At 50.7% G+C, this 13,619-nt stretch overlaps 1 protein-coding gene across 1 annotated transcript; it reads right to left on the bottom strand.

Annotated features, from left to right (window-relative positions):
- Positions 1 to 1,951: 1,951 nt before the first annotated feature.
- On the bottom strand, positions 1,952 to 12,868 carry Hpd (4-hydroxyphenylpyruvic acid dioxygenase). The gene is made up of 14 exons (NM_008277.3): positions 12,819 to 12,868; positions 12,691 to 12,717; positions 12,006 to 12,068; positions 11,568 to 11,672; positions 11,032 to 11,074; positions 10,792 to 10,874; positions 9,511 to 9,600; positions 8,314 to 8,417; positions 7,674 to 7,751; positions 6,237 to 6,399; positions 6,036 to 6,107; positions 4,496 to 4,618; positions 2,315 to 2,431; positions 1,952 to 2,233 (listed from the first exon to the last, which is right to left on the bottom strand). The coding sequence occupies exons 1-14, from the start codon at positions 12,819 to 12,821 to the stop codon at positions 2,123 to 2,125; spliced, it is 1,182 nt and encodes a 393-aa protein (NP_032303.1). The 5' UTR covers positions 12,822 to 12,868; the 3' UTR covers positions 1,952 to 2,122.
- Between the last annotated feature and the right edge of the window lie 751 nt (positions 12,869 to 13,619).

Consider the following 13,619-nt stretch of genomic DNA (forward strand, 5'->3'; position numbering starts at 1 on the left):
ATTAAAAACCCAGACCAACCTGGGCATAAAGCCAAGCGAGGTGATTCGTGCCTGTGATCCTAGCACCTGGGGATGCAGAAGAGGCAGGAAGATTTTTGAGTTTCAAGGCCAGCCTAGGCTACAAATTTAAGCCTAATTCATGTGACATAGTAATGGCCAATGTTTTAAGTGTGTTCGGTGTGAAAGCAGGAGAGAGAGAGAGAGAGAGAGAGCAAGCAGGCTCTCCTAGGAGACCCGTATTTTCTCCATTCATTAGATGTGGCCACAGGCACTGAGGGTAATCAGTCTGTCCAGCCAGGGTCACCAGGGTCATCTAGCTAGCAGGTAGCTGGTGTGGGATGTGGCCCAGACAACTGCAGGGTGAAAGGTGTGTGCGAAGGTGCCCATGTCTTAGCACCAAGGGCAAGGCCACAGACAAGGGTGTCTTTGTAAGAACCAAAACCCCCAAGTGTGTCTGTGAAATGGCTCAGCTCTCTAAAATGCTAGCTCAAGTACAGCATGACGGCACATGCGTGTAACTCTAGCATCCGCAAGGCGGGATCCAGTGGGATTTAGCTACTGAGCTGCCTGGTCTACATAGAGCGTTCTGAACTGGCCAACCGGGGCTTCACGGCTGTCTCAAAACAACCAAAACCAAAACAACAACAACAACAAATACTGACTCTCTGGTTTAAAGTCATACAGACAAAATATGTCCAGATGTGGCCCACAAGCTGCGGGCTGCAACCTTCTAGGTTAGAGAAATGTTTTTGCATGAGTCATGGAAATAGGGAGGTGTTTTTGCATCGGCTGCAGCCTGATCTGCTTCATTTTCTCCCACATTCTTTGTTTTTGTTTTGTTTTGTTTTGAATCTCAGCACGTCACAGAGACTGTCTTCAAACATCTGATCCTCCTGCCTCATCCTCTGGAGTGCTGAGATCCCAAGCATGCACCACCCTACCTAGCTTATTTCCCCGGTTTCTTAGTTCATGATCTTTGAAGCCCTGACTTTTCCTCTATTTGGAAACAAAACAAAACAAACCAGAATAGAAACCATCTGGATTCTCCCCCATGATACCGATACCACTTTGGATATATATATTTTTTTTTCCTTACAGAGATCAAAGTGTGCCTAGTTTTGCCATGGCGTGATACCAAACACCTTTGAGTCCCAGCCCTCTGGGAGATGGAGACAGAGGCAAGCCGAACTAGAGTTACAGGTTAGCCTGATCTACATAGCAAGGCCAGCCTGGGCAACACACTTAGCCCTCACCCCACCCCACCCCCAATCTCAAAAATAAAGTGAGCCTAACTTTAAATTGACTGCGGCTCAGGGAAGAGTGTTAGATTAAAACAAAAGGAAAAGGGAGCAAAGCCCCGCTCTGTCCCTGGTGCTGATGATGATAGACCCTCTTGGGTGGTAAGGTATGCTCAGTCTCTGGCCATTAACACTCTTCCCGGTTGCCTTATGTTTTTGTTGTTTTGTTTTGTTTTTCAAGCAAGTATGCACAAGGCGTGAGGAAACGCAGCTGTGAGGTTTGGGGGTTAGGGGGACTGGTGATTGCCACACTCAGGATGCAGGGCAGGAGAGGCTCAGAACCACTCGGGTCTGGGCTCTATCATACACACCAGGAACAACAATGCCTTGAGATTGCTGAGGAAGGACACCAACCCTAAAGTCCTTTGACCTCTTCCATGTGTTCCGAGTGATGCCATTAAGGAGGGCTCATCTTTAAAGGTTTTAAAGCCATCAGATGAAACGCTGCCACACTCCAACCCACCGCAGGACCCAGTTTGTTGTTTTTGTCTTTCTAGGATGGATCATACGGGCAGGGTCCCACTTAGTAAAAGTTCTTGCACCCTGCACCTGCATTCCCCATAGGGGCCTCAGTCAGCTTAGCGGTCTTGGTCTCCCCCTGGCGGCTAAGTGACGCCACTGCTCCTTGCGGGGCCCAAACACAAGACACAAACTTGGACCTGGGAGGGTAGCTTTACTCAGCAGGGAGGACTCAGGCAAGGCGGACTCTTGTAATAGAGGGGGCGTGGCCATGACGTGGGTGGAGCCCTGAGGTTCAGCCTTTCAGCCAGTTGGAGATGACTGATGTGTCCAGCACTTTGCGTGGTCCATGTGTGGATGGGGGCTTACATTCCAGACCTCACACCATTGGGCTCCAGGTCAGTGAGGTTGCCCCGTAGGGCTTGCTCCTCCTCGAACGCCTTGAACAGAGAGTTGAAGTTGCCCGCTCCAAAGCCCTGTGGCGTTGAGAGAAGGCGCGTGTGAGCTGGGTAAGATTTCGCAGGCAGCTGATGCTATCCTCTGGGTGCAAGCCGTACCTGGTGGTTGTGACGTTGAATGACTTCCAGGAAGAGTGTGGGCCGGTCCTGCATGGGCTTGGTGAAGATCTGTAGGAGGTAGCCTTTCTCGTCATAGTCGACTAGGATATGCAGCTCCTGGGAGGGAGACAGTGGGCTCTGTTAAAGGAAGGTAAACTGGACCTTGTGGAATCCTTGTGGGAGCCTTGGAAAGTGTAAAGGCTACTGCACCACCAAAGCCAATAAAAGACTCCTTTCTCCAGCTTTCTCCAAATATGCCCTCAGTCTAACCCACCCCCACGGCCATTCCAGCTTAGGGTCTGGCCTTTCTCCTAGAGCCCCCCTCCCCCCATTAGATGGCACGTAAGTGGAAACCCGGACTTTTTTCTTTGTTGCTGAGGAGAGTGTAAAAAAAAAAAAAGCCCGCTGCATCTAGTTTGGAAAAACAGCCCGGGAGTTTCTCCGAATGTTAAAACGTGTCGTCCACTCCAGAAATGGCTCAGTGGGTAAGAGCACTTGCTGCTCTCACAGAGAGTTTGACTGTGGGTTCACACACACACACACACACACACACACACACACACACCCAGCAGCTCACAGCCATTTGTAACAGCTGGAGGGGCTCTATACTCTCCTCTGGCCTCCTCCAGCACGTGGCCTGTGTACACACAGAGACACACACTCATGTACACTTTGTTGACCCAGGCCAGCCTGGTCTACAAAGTGATTCCTGGCCAGCCAGGGCGAGTATACAGTGAGACCCTGTCTCACAAATTTTAAAAAAGTTAACGTATTCCACGTGGCTTCTGTGCTAGTAAAAGCTGTCCCAAATAAAGCCAAGGCTGGGAGACGGCTCAGTGGTTGAAGCAGGTGTGAGATCAGAGCTCCAAGCCCTGGACCCCGTGTAAGTGTGAGGCTGCTGTGGTGACCCCTCTGTAAGTCTAGCTTCAGAAAGCAGAGATGGGGGAGGGGCCACTGGAGAGAAGGCCTAGCAGTTAAGAACACTTGCTACTCTTCCAGAGGACCCAAGTTTGGTTCCCAACACCCACGTCAGGCAGCTTTTTTACAACCACCTGTAATTCCAAGTGTAGAGGATCTGATGCCTCTGGCCTCTGTGGCCACTGGCACGCATGTGCAAACATCCACACATAGACACACTCACAAATATTTTAAGAAGAAAGAAAGGAAGGAAGGAAGGAAGGAAGGAAGGAAGGAAGGAAGGAAGGAAGCCAAGATTGGTCACATCAGTAAGCTCTGGGTTTGATTGGGGGTGACCCTGCCTCGGTGAATAAGTTGGAAGATCAAGGATGATTTCGAACACCAGCATTGGGCCTCCACAGGCAGACAGACAGACATACACACTCAGACTCATATGTGTGCACATACATATACATACCACAGAGAGAAAGAGAGAAAGAAAAATTAAAAATTTAAAAATTAAGAAAACAAAAACAGCCAGGTGTGGTAGCATTCGCCTTTAATCCCAGCACTCGGGAGGCAGAGGCAGGCGGATTTCTGAGTTCCAGGCCAGCCCTGTCTACAGAGTGAGTTCCAGGACAGCCAGGGCTACACAGAGAAACCCTGCTTCAAACAAAATAAAACAAAACAAAAATACAAAACAAAAACTCAATTAAATAAATGATAAAATGAGATGAAGAAACCTCCCAATGGTTTCTAGCCAAAGAAGAGAAATGGCCAGAATTATAAATAGCTGTAAGAATAATTGGCCTTGGGGGCTGGAGAGATGGCTCAGCGGTTAAGAGCACTGACTGCTCTTCTGAGTGGCCCTGAGTTCAATTCCCAGCAACCACATGGTGGCTCACAACCATCCGTAATGAGATCTGACGCCCTCTTCTGGTGTGTCTGAAGACAGCGACAGTGTGCTTACATATAATAAATAAATCTTTAAAAACAAAAAAAAATTGGCCTCAGACAAGCTGCCTGGCCTCTGTCACACTTGAGATGTGTCCGTCTTTCTGTCTCTCGCATACTTGAAGGCTGTGCCTGCCTCAGGGCCTTAGCACAGTTTACTCTCTTCTCCTATAGATTTCAGTTAAAGCCACCCATCAGCCTTTATCTGTTCCTCTCTGCAAAGCGGCCTCAAGTGGTCTGCTGTAACTCTCCGCATGGTACCAACTCTGTGTGTGGCCCAGTGAACCCGGGGTTCTTGTTCTTCTAGTTAAGCATTGAGCTGAGCCTCACCTCCAGGACGTCCATGCTCTCTTTCACCTGGATCTTGGCTGACTTGAGATTCTCCCGAAGCAGTTTGTAGTAAGAAGATGGGGCGGCCAAGAACTCCGTGCCTCGCTCCCTCAAGTGGCGGATCTGTCATGCAGCAGGGTCAAGGTCAGCTTGTTCAACTGCTGTCACCAGGAGGAGCAACAAGGGCAGGAGGTAGCAGAGTCCCTATCCACGTTCTGTCAGGATACCTTCTCCCTATTTGTCTCTACTTCACAGACTACTAGTGATGGCTCTCACTTATAGAATGTACACTGTGTGCCTGCCTTTCTGTGCGCTGCTGGGGAAACTGAGGCAGGCATCGATCTATGTCTGTCTCAGTACAGAAGCCGGAGTGACATTAAATCAAGTGTGCCTCTTCTCTGCCTAGCCCAGGATGATGTCACACATCAGTGTCAAAATTTAAGGTCCCATCCATGGCCTTGACCACTTGCTCCCGTTCCCACTTCTTCCTGTCCCTTTCCCTTACTCTGTCTGAGCTACACCCTTCCTGTCTCTGTAACCTTCCTGGCTTTCTCATCTTTGTCTTGGTGGTCATCCCTTCTGCCTGGGGAACTCTCCCCATTTATGTATATATCTCTCCTCAAATGCCTTCTCTTTCATGTGGCCCTCTGTCCCCGTTAGATTTAGGTCAACTTGACACAGGCTTGGAGTCATTATAGAAGAGGGAACCTCAACCGAGAGAACACCTCCCTTAGATGAGACCGTAAGCAAGCCTGTAGGGTGTTTTCATAATTAGTGATTGATGGGAGAGGGCCCCGCCCACTGTGGGTGATGCCATCCTGGGCTGCAGGTCCTGAGGTGTAGAAAAAAGCAGGCTGAGCAAGCCAGGGAGAGCAAGCCAGTAAGCAGCATCCCTCCATGGCCTCTGCATCCACTTGTGTCTCCAGGTTCCTGCCCTGTTTGAGTTCCTGTCCTGACTTCCTTTGATGATGAACAGTGATTGGATGCCTAAACCAAATAAACCCTTTCCTCTCCTAGTTGCTTTGCTCCCCGTGTTTCTTCACAGCAATAGAAACCCTGACTAAGACGACACCCTCCTGATCAGCCTTCTTCTCCATCCTCTCTCACTTCCCAGCTTTTGCCCCAACTCGTTGTCTCTCTTTCAGACCAGGACTGAATTAGCCTTCCTGAAGGCTGCATCCATAGGGAAGGCATGTTTAATCTGGCCAAAAGGACATACGTAGTAGTCTTGTAGTCTAATCTTATTTTTAGAGAAAGGTTCACTGAAGCCCAGAGAAGGCACTGAGTTCCCTGGGGCACACAGCAAAATACCAGCGGAGCCTGGACCAGACCTCAGGCTTGCTTGCCCTTGGGACTGGATTGTTCTGCAGAATGAGCTTCCCCAGCATGGTGGGGGGTAACTGTGTGAGTTTGTGGGAGAGGAAAGGGACGCCCCATCATCCTTCCAGGGGGACTGCCACCACCCGCTACTCTCATCGGCAGAGACTGTCCCTGCGGCTAATAAACCAGAGGGCACTTGGGCCAGACACAGGGTTCTTACTGCTGTGATGATGTCTTCCGTCTTGAGAGCGATGTGCTGGACCCCAGCACCCCCATTATAGTCCACATATTCCTGGGAGGAGGGGAAACAAAGAAGGAGACCACTATCATTTATCCATCTGACCGTTTATCATTGATCGCTCAGACCTATGCTCTCTCAGAGCCCGCAAGCCTCCCTCCCCGTTGTTGTCTCCTACCCCACCTGGATCTGAGACTTCTTCCTGCCCGGAGCTGGCTCGTTGATGGGCATTTTGATGGATTCCTCGTAGTTGGTCACCACAATGGAGCGCAGAGAGCTGTACTCCGTGTGCACCTGCGTGTCGTCCACGGACCAGAACCGGTGGAACTGCAGGTTTTTCAGGTACCTGCAGAGTGGCCAGGGGCACACCCCCTGAGTGCCTGCGGAGACCTTCCCACCCTCTTCCCATCTCCACCATTGAGCATACACCCGTTACACAGGATCCTCAAAAAAGTGACATCATGCACACCACAGATTTGTACTTTTGACGATTTTAAGCGGAAGGGAAGTGTTTTGTAACAAAATGTAGGTTGCAACCCGATGCTTCGTGCGACAGTCGGGTGTTTGCTTCTGATTTAGATGAGGGCGATGTCGCTGTGATTCTAACTCAAATGTGCTCCTGAGCTCTTTTTAAATGCCACTGTGATATTTTGAAAAGCTAGGATTCCCCTCTCCCCCAAAAGGCTGGGCTTTAGCTCAGTGGTAGACCGCTTTTGTAGCTGGCTCTGCTGTGCCAAGTTCATGTCCCAGGTTAACAAGGTTAATGTGGTGCAAGGAGTGGGCTTTGCCGGGTGCGAGTGGGTTAGTTCTCAATCGTTGGGTAATTCTCATGAGTCTTCTCGGGGATTAGGTTTGCTCTCAGGGGATTTGCTATAAAACCTCATTAGGGTGACAGGTGTGGCAGTGCACACTTTTAGTCCCAGTACTTGGGAGGCAGAGGCAGGCAGATTTCTGTGAGTTCGAAGTCAGCCTGGTCTACAGAGTGAGTTCCAGGACAGCAAGGAAACCTTGTCTCAAAGGATGGACAGATGGATAGACAGACAGATAGATAGATAAATAGGATAGATAGATAGATAAATAGATAGACAGATGGGATAGATAGATATGATAAATAAATAGATATGATAGACAGACAGACAAGTGTGTTTGACTGTATCTTTCTCACGAGCAGGTCTGTTTATTCTCAGTGGCCTTGTGCAATACTAAACTGACTCGCGTAGGTTGCAGGACTCCTTGATGAGGGTAGGTGAGCGTTTCACAGTGAATAAGGGAATCTGTAACCTCAGGTTAGCCTCCCACCCCTTGTACCTATCTTCCTCTTCAGTTTAAGAGCTGGGGAGATGGGGGTGGGGGTGGCGGTGGCTGGTGAGGGCATTAGGTGGAGAGAGGTGCTTGCCACCAAACCTGATGACCTGGGTCCATCCCCAGGACCCGTGTGGTAGACCCAAGAAGCAACTCTTGCCAATGGTTCTCTGGCCTCCCAACATGTGCTGTGGGGTGGGAAGTGCATGACCGCCATATAATAAGCACACAGCCAAACCAAACCAAACCAAAAACAAACAAGGAGATCAGACAAGAGAGTCTGTCTCTGCAGCAGAGAGGGGCAGACTGGGGACTCACCATTCTGAGGCAGACTGCATTTCTTGGTCGGGTTGGTTGCCTACAATGTGGTCAATGATCTCAAGGTTACATCTGGGTCTAGAAGAGGGAAGGAGTTGGAAGGTGACATGGCTAGCCCCCAAAGCTCTCTGTTCCCATGAACCCTTTACCTATACTAGTAGCTCAGATGGCGTATTAGGCCCTGATGTGCATCAGCCGTGGTTAACTGAACAGCTGTTATGAACAGTCTCTTGTTCTTGTTCTTTGTTTTTTTCAAGACAGGATCTCACTATGTAGACCAGGCTGGCCTCCAACTCACAGAGATTGGGGTGCCTCTGCCTTCCAAAGTGCTGGGATTAAAGGCATGCAGCACCACTCCTGGCTACCATCCCCCTCTTATGATAAGACAAAGGCACGAAGTGGAGCCGCCTGCACAAGGTTGAACGGTTAGGAAATGACGGAGCTGCCTGTGAACCCAGGCAGTCTGGCTGGAGGCCCCAGCCTTCATCTTCTGTGCCTCTTCCTGGTGCCTGTCTCACCTCCCGAAGTTTCCCACCAGATGCTTACATATACAGATATTCCAGTCTCCCAGAGAAGCCCATGCCACAGAGTGAGAAAGAGGCCATAGCTTTCTACCACTCCCACATCAAGGGACACTCACAGTTTTGGAAGCAGGGTATCCTTGTATGTTGGGGCCTCGAATCCAGGTAAGAAACGGCCAGTGTAGTTGATCTTCTCCACCAGGGTGTGTGTGGTATCTCCATACTGGGGGTGAGAAGCAGCTGGTTAGGGAGAAGCCCTCCCCCCACCAATCCTAGCAAAGCCCCCACTCTTCTCTAAGCACCACCACAGCCATGAGTCCCACCATGAAGCTGACCCTAACTCAGTAGAAGATCCTTTCTGGAATGTTCGACTACCTGCCGTTTTGCTCGGTAGTAGGATGGGAGACTGTGATGCAAGGATGCTCTTTCTGTCCTCATGGCTTTATTTATGTTCAAGATTGAGTCTATGTTCATGGAGATCCTCCTGCCTCAGCTTCCCAAGTGCTGAGACTGCAGCCATGGTTTACCATGCCTGGCTTTTGCTTTTCATAAGTATCCCTAGCCGCCAGCTCAGTACCTAGTATGTAGTAGGTGTCCAGTAAAACTAACTAGGTGAAAGCATTGGATTAAATTATACTGGAGGGTTTTTTTCCTACTGAGCACAGGGCCATCTCGTCTCCCTCCCACTCTTCACTGTCTGGATTTTGAAACAGAGTCTCACAGAGCCTCACAGAGCTCCCCGGGCGGGACTTGAGCCTAGGCATCTTGCATTTAATGATTCTCCTGCCTCAGCCTCCCGGGTGCTGAAATGACAGGTACTCCACTGGACCAATTTTAGCAATCTTTACATATGACTATAACTTGGAGGAAGTGGGACTTATGACTGTCTCACAGACTTGCCGCCCTTGTGTGGACCGTATTGTCTTCCTAGGTGCTTTCCAGACATAGGAGGGGTGTGGCTGAAGAGGTAGTGACAGAGGTAGGCTCAGCACATGCCCAGGTCACATGGGATGTCCCGTACTAGTCCTTTCTCAGAGACACCAAACTAGTGAGGGATATGACTTCCTCAGACACCACCCCCTTTTCATTTTTTTAAAGCCCCCACCTCCACTGAGCTTATACCCCCAAACTGTTATTTCCACTGGGGAAGATACCCGGTAACTCCCAGAAGCCTCTGTGTGCACTGGCTAAGCATTCTCAAAGGTCAGGCTTGGGGAAGGCTGGACTCTGAGGTATGCAAATAGGGTGGTACAATGGGTAGGTTTCTGGGGGAGGGGGTCCTGGTGTCTCCTGGTGGAGCGTCAGTGTTCACTCACCGTCTGCAGCACAGCAAACTTCACCTTCCCAAATTTGTCTTGCTCCACCCATGGCTCCCGCACAATTTTGGCGCCCCGTTCTCGAGCTTTCTGCGTGGGGTACCAAGTAGGGAGAATGGTGAAGGCTGGAGCCTCCTTGTGATATTGTGTCTTGGGCACTGCGCCTGCTGTGGGCTTCTGGGTAGTCCTAATATAAGCCCAACACCTCTAGCTACCTTCAGCTGGATCCTTTGTCACCTGGCCTCATCCCATTTGGCAGGTAGAGAAACAGGTCAGAGGTGCACTTATAGGAGACATAGCAAGTATGTGTGTGTATCCCACCTCTGCCAACTGACTCTTTGAATTAGCCCTCTCTCCAGGTCTCAGTTTCCCCTCCTAGAAAAGGAGAGGATATATATACAGCAAAATATGCCATTAACTGTTAATTGAGCATCTAGTGTGTCCGGCCCTGCACTGAGTGCTTTAAACATGGGGTTTTCATGTTTTCTTAGTAGGAGCTCACTCGCTGCATGAAGAGTTCATACCATTGACCGGACACTATTCTAGGAGTTAATCTCTCCAGTCGTGCAGTGGGTAGTATTGTCATCTCTATTCCACAGGGGAGGAAATAAGCACAGAGAAGTTAAGTCACCTGCTCAAAATCACACAGCAGCTCTAAGCTTCCTTTTCTTTTGTTGAGTGCATTGTTAGGGATGCATAATAGGTAAGTGCTCTACCACTGAGCCCAACTCATAAACTCTTTTTCAAGTGCAGTCTCATGTAGCCTAGGGTAGCCTTAGAACTTTATATAGCCAAGGACAACTTTGAATTCCTCATTTTCCCACCAAGACTCTTTTTCCCCCCTTTTTTTGAGGACCTCATGTTCTAAACATTTCAATCCATTTTCTTTTTCTTTTCTTTTCTTTTCTTTTCTTTTCTCTCTCTCTTTTTTTTTTTTTTTTTGGTTTTTCGAGACAGGGTTTCTCTGTGTAGCCCTGCTGTCCTGAAACTCACTTTGTAGACCAGGCTGGCCTCAAACTCAGAAATCTGCCTGCTTCTGCCTCCCGAGTGCTGGGATTAAAGGAGTGTGCCACCACGCCCGGCTCCATTTTCTTTCCAAGCTTTCAGCGAGGCATTAGCTATCCCCATTTTGCAGATGTGGGCAAGAGGCTCACAGGGCAGACACACAGAAAGGGGTGGGGCCATGTGTCAGCGGAACTTGATGTGGCACCACACTGCTGCATGCAGCCCTGCCTGGTCCTAGCGGCAGAGGCTCGCTCCGTCAGTCCGAATGTTTCTCACCTGCACAATGTGGTCGCAGTCTTCCACCTCGAATGCGATGTCTTTCACCCCGTCGCCATGCTTCACCAAGTGGTCGCCCATCTCTGTGGTGGTCAGGAGAATGCAGGCAGTGTAGAGTTTCTAGTCTCTATCCAGGGCTCCAGCCCCAGCCCCTTCTGGGCTCCAGCCTCACCCTTGCCCCAACCTACGCCCTGATCCATATGTCAGAGCCATGCTGCCTCCCGATGGGATGTCCCTCACCTTTGTTCCAGGGATTGAGAGCAGAGCAGAGAACAAACACAATCTAAAAAGTGGACAAGGGGATGAGATGAGTTGCTAGGAGAGGGTGAAAAAGGGCCTGCTCTTCATCTTCCTGGCATGCTCTATGGCACCTCTGGTGGGCCACAAGGCTCCACCATGCAGGATCCCTGGACCACGTGTTCTAGCCTCTTTTATGCTGCAGCTGCCCCTTAGTCCTCCAACTTGGGGCTTTCCCCTATATCCACCAACTGGGTTCTCAGTGGCTGGTGCCTAGCTGACTCCAGCAACCCCATGGACCAGAGACCACTGAAAAGCCCTTCCCTACATCCTAGTTTCCTAGAGTTTCTATAGGTGGTGCTGGGTGAGTTTGAGAAGTTTGAAACCAGGAAGATTCCTGTGGCCTGGGAGGGACATGGGTCAGTTGCAGCTTAGCCATACATCTTGGAACCAGCTAGGTATGTGTCCTGACACAATCACACATCCCATCCGGGACACACTGGTGCCCTCATCACCAAGCCACCTGGATGTGTACTCACTTTCCCTTGCTTGATGACGTGGCTGACTACCTCCCGGGAGCCAGTCTCTAGGCCCCTGTAGGCCAGAGGTTCAAAGCCCATCTTGTTGCAGTAGAAGGAAGCAGCCTGGAAAGTATACAAAGCGGCAGGGGGGCCAGGGGGTTGTGGGGACCAGTCTGGAGAGCCCTAGAAGGGAGCCCCAGTCTCCTGACTGCCCCCATGTCCGTCATTTGGAGACTCTCCCAGGAAGAAAGGCAGCTGTCCCCCTCCCTCTGCAAGGTCCTTGGGGACCCTGATTGCAAAACAAGGTTCCAAAGTGCCAGTCCTAGCCTGGCCTGGATCCTCCCCTCGCACTAGCCAATCCCAGTTCCAGCTGGGTCCAGCCCCCTTAAGGAGGCCCTTTGGCTTGTCCTCTGCCCTCCCCCAACCCCCACAGCCCCTTACGTCCAGCCTCTCTACCTGCTTGGCATTGCCAACCCAGAAGGTCACCGAGTGGAAATGGAGGAACCGGCCTCTCTCAGGCTGCATGAGGGAGGAACGAGGAGGATGAGTCCCAGGAAGCAGGTTACCTTGGCCACCCCACCTCAGCCTCAAGCCCAAAACCTCCGAGAATGGGACTCACCCTGCTCCCATCTTTGGCTAACCTCCTAAGACATTTCTTGTTCTAGGATTTGGGCCCCTTGAAGGATCAGAATTGGGAAATTCCCCACAGAAGGCCTTCCCAGGGGTCATGGAAGGAAATAAGCTTACGTGAGAACAGTATGGGTGACCACAGTTTTTTGTTTTTTGTTTTTGGTTTTTCGAGACAGGGTTTCTCTGTGTAGCCCTGGCTGTCCTGGAACTCACTCTGTAGACCAGGCTGGCCTCGAACTCAGAAGTCTACCTGCCTCTGCCTCCCAAGTGCTGGGATTAAAGTCGTGTGCCACCACTGCCCAGCTTGACCAGGTTTAAGAAGAGATTGGCAACCATTTAAGAAGGGGCTCCTTCAGGAAGAAGATTGACTTCCGCTCCATCAACGGGAGGGGACAGCAGGGACAAATTTGAGTTTGCAGGCATCAGTGTCTCACATCTACTGACATTTTTCCTGTGTCGATACCTTGTCCTCCCCCTGAGACTGAGAGCTGGTATTTCTGCTCCAGCTTACCTTTGGTCCTTTGTTGTTGTAGGTTGTCTAGCAGAGAAAGGGAACGCACAAGGAGAGGTTATGACAAAGAGAGTCACTGTGGGTCGTTGGCACTCACAGGGAGACCGCTAAGACCCAGGCAGACTTACCATGGTTGATGGTGGTCAGACCTCTACCAGGAAGACTGGGACAAGAAGCCAGGTGGCGGGGCGTTGGACAGAGTATTTACCACCTGGCAAGGCAGGGCCCCGCCCCTGGCCTGGCCGTCCTGGGGGAAGGGAGCTGAGATAACCTTTAGTGAGCCCTGGGCAATCCTAGGCTTGGGAACCCCTGAGTCAGCTCTGGGCAGGTTAAGGGGGCCAGACCCAGAGGGAGAGTGACCCGCCTCAGTCCACGGGCCAGGAGAGCCGAGCCAGGGCAAGAAACCAAGTGTGCAAGCTTTCTATGACCCCCCGGGGGGGTGTTTGAGACTGTGATCTTCGCCTTGTAGATTCAAAACTTGGAAAGCAAGGTCAGGGGATACCTGCTTCGGCTGGGCTGTTGGGGGTTGGTTGAAACCCAGCTTGCAAAGCAAATGTGTAGATTGTATTTAGGGTAGAGGGTTGTTGCGTTGCATGGTTAGAGACATGGGTATAGGGGTTTGCATTCTGGCCCTTCTGTGGAGCGTCACCAAGCCTGGTAGCCACAGTTTCCTCATCTGTAAAATGGGAACAATGGCCAGCCGGTGTGGTGAGACACATCTGTAATCCCAGCTCTACAGAAATGAGGCAGGAAGATTCTCACAGTTCAAGTTCAACCTGGTCTACATAGTGAGACCCTGGCTTAGCCAAGCCAGGGATGTACAATAATATCCTTGTCTTAGAAAAGGGGGGCAGTGCCAGGCATGGTGGTGCACACCTTTAATCCCAGCACTTGGGAGGCAGAGGAAGGTGAATTTCTGAGTTCAAGGC

The sequence above is a fragment of the Mus musculus genome, chromosome 5 (genome assembly GCF_000001635.26).
Source record: "Mus musculus strain C57BL/6J chromosome 5, GRCm38.p6 C57BL/6J".
In the NCBI taxonomy this organism is placed as follows: Eukaryota; Metazoa; Chordata; class Mammalia; order Rodentia; family Muridae; genus Mus; species Mus musculus.

Excerpts from the sequence above, each read along its gene's own strand:
- Hpd (NM_008277.3), bottom strand. Across the intron at positions 11,075-11,567 it reads ACGTCATCAAGCAAGGGAAA|ATTGTGTTTGTTCTCTGCTC; the intron begins GTGAGTACACAT and ends TCCACTTTTTAG. Across the intron at positions 4,619-6,035 it reads CGGAAGACATCATCACAGCA|ATCCGCCACTTGAGGGAGCG; the intron begins GTAAGAACCCTG and ends GCTGCATGACAG.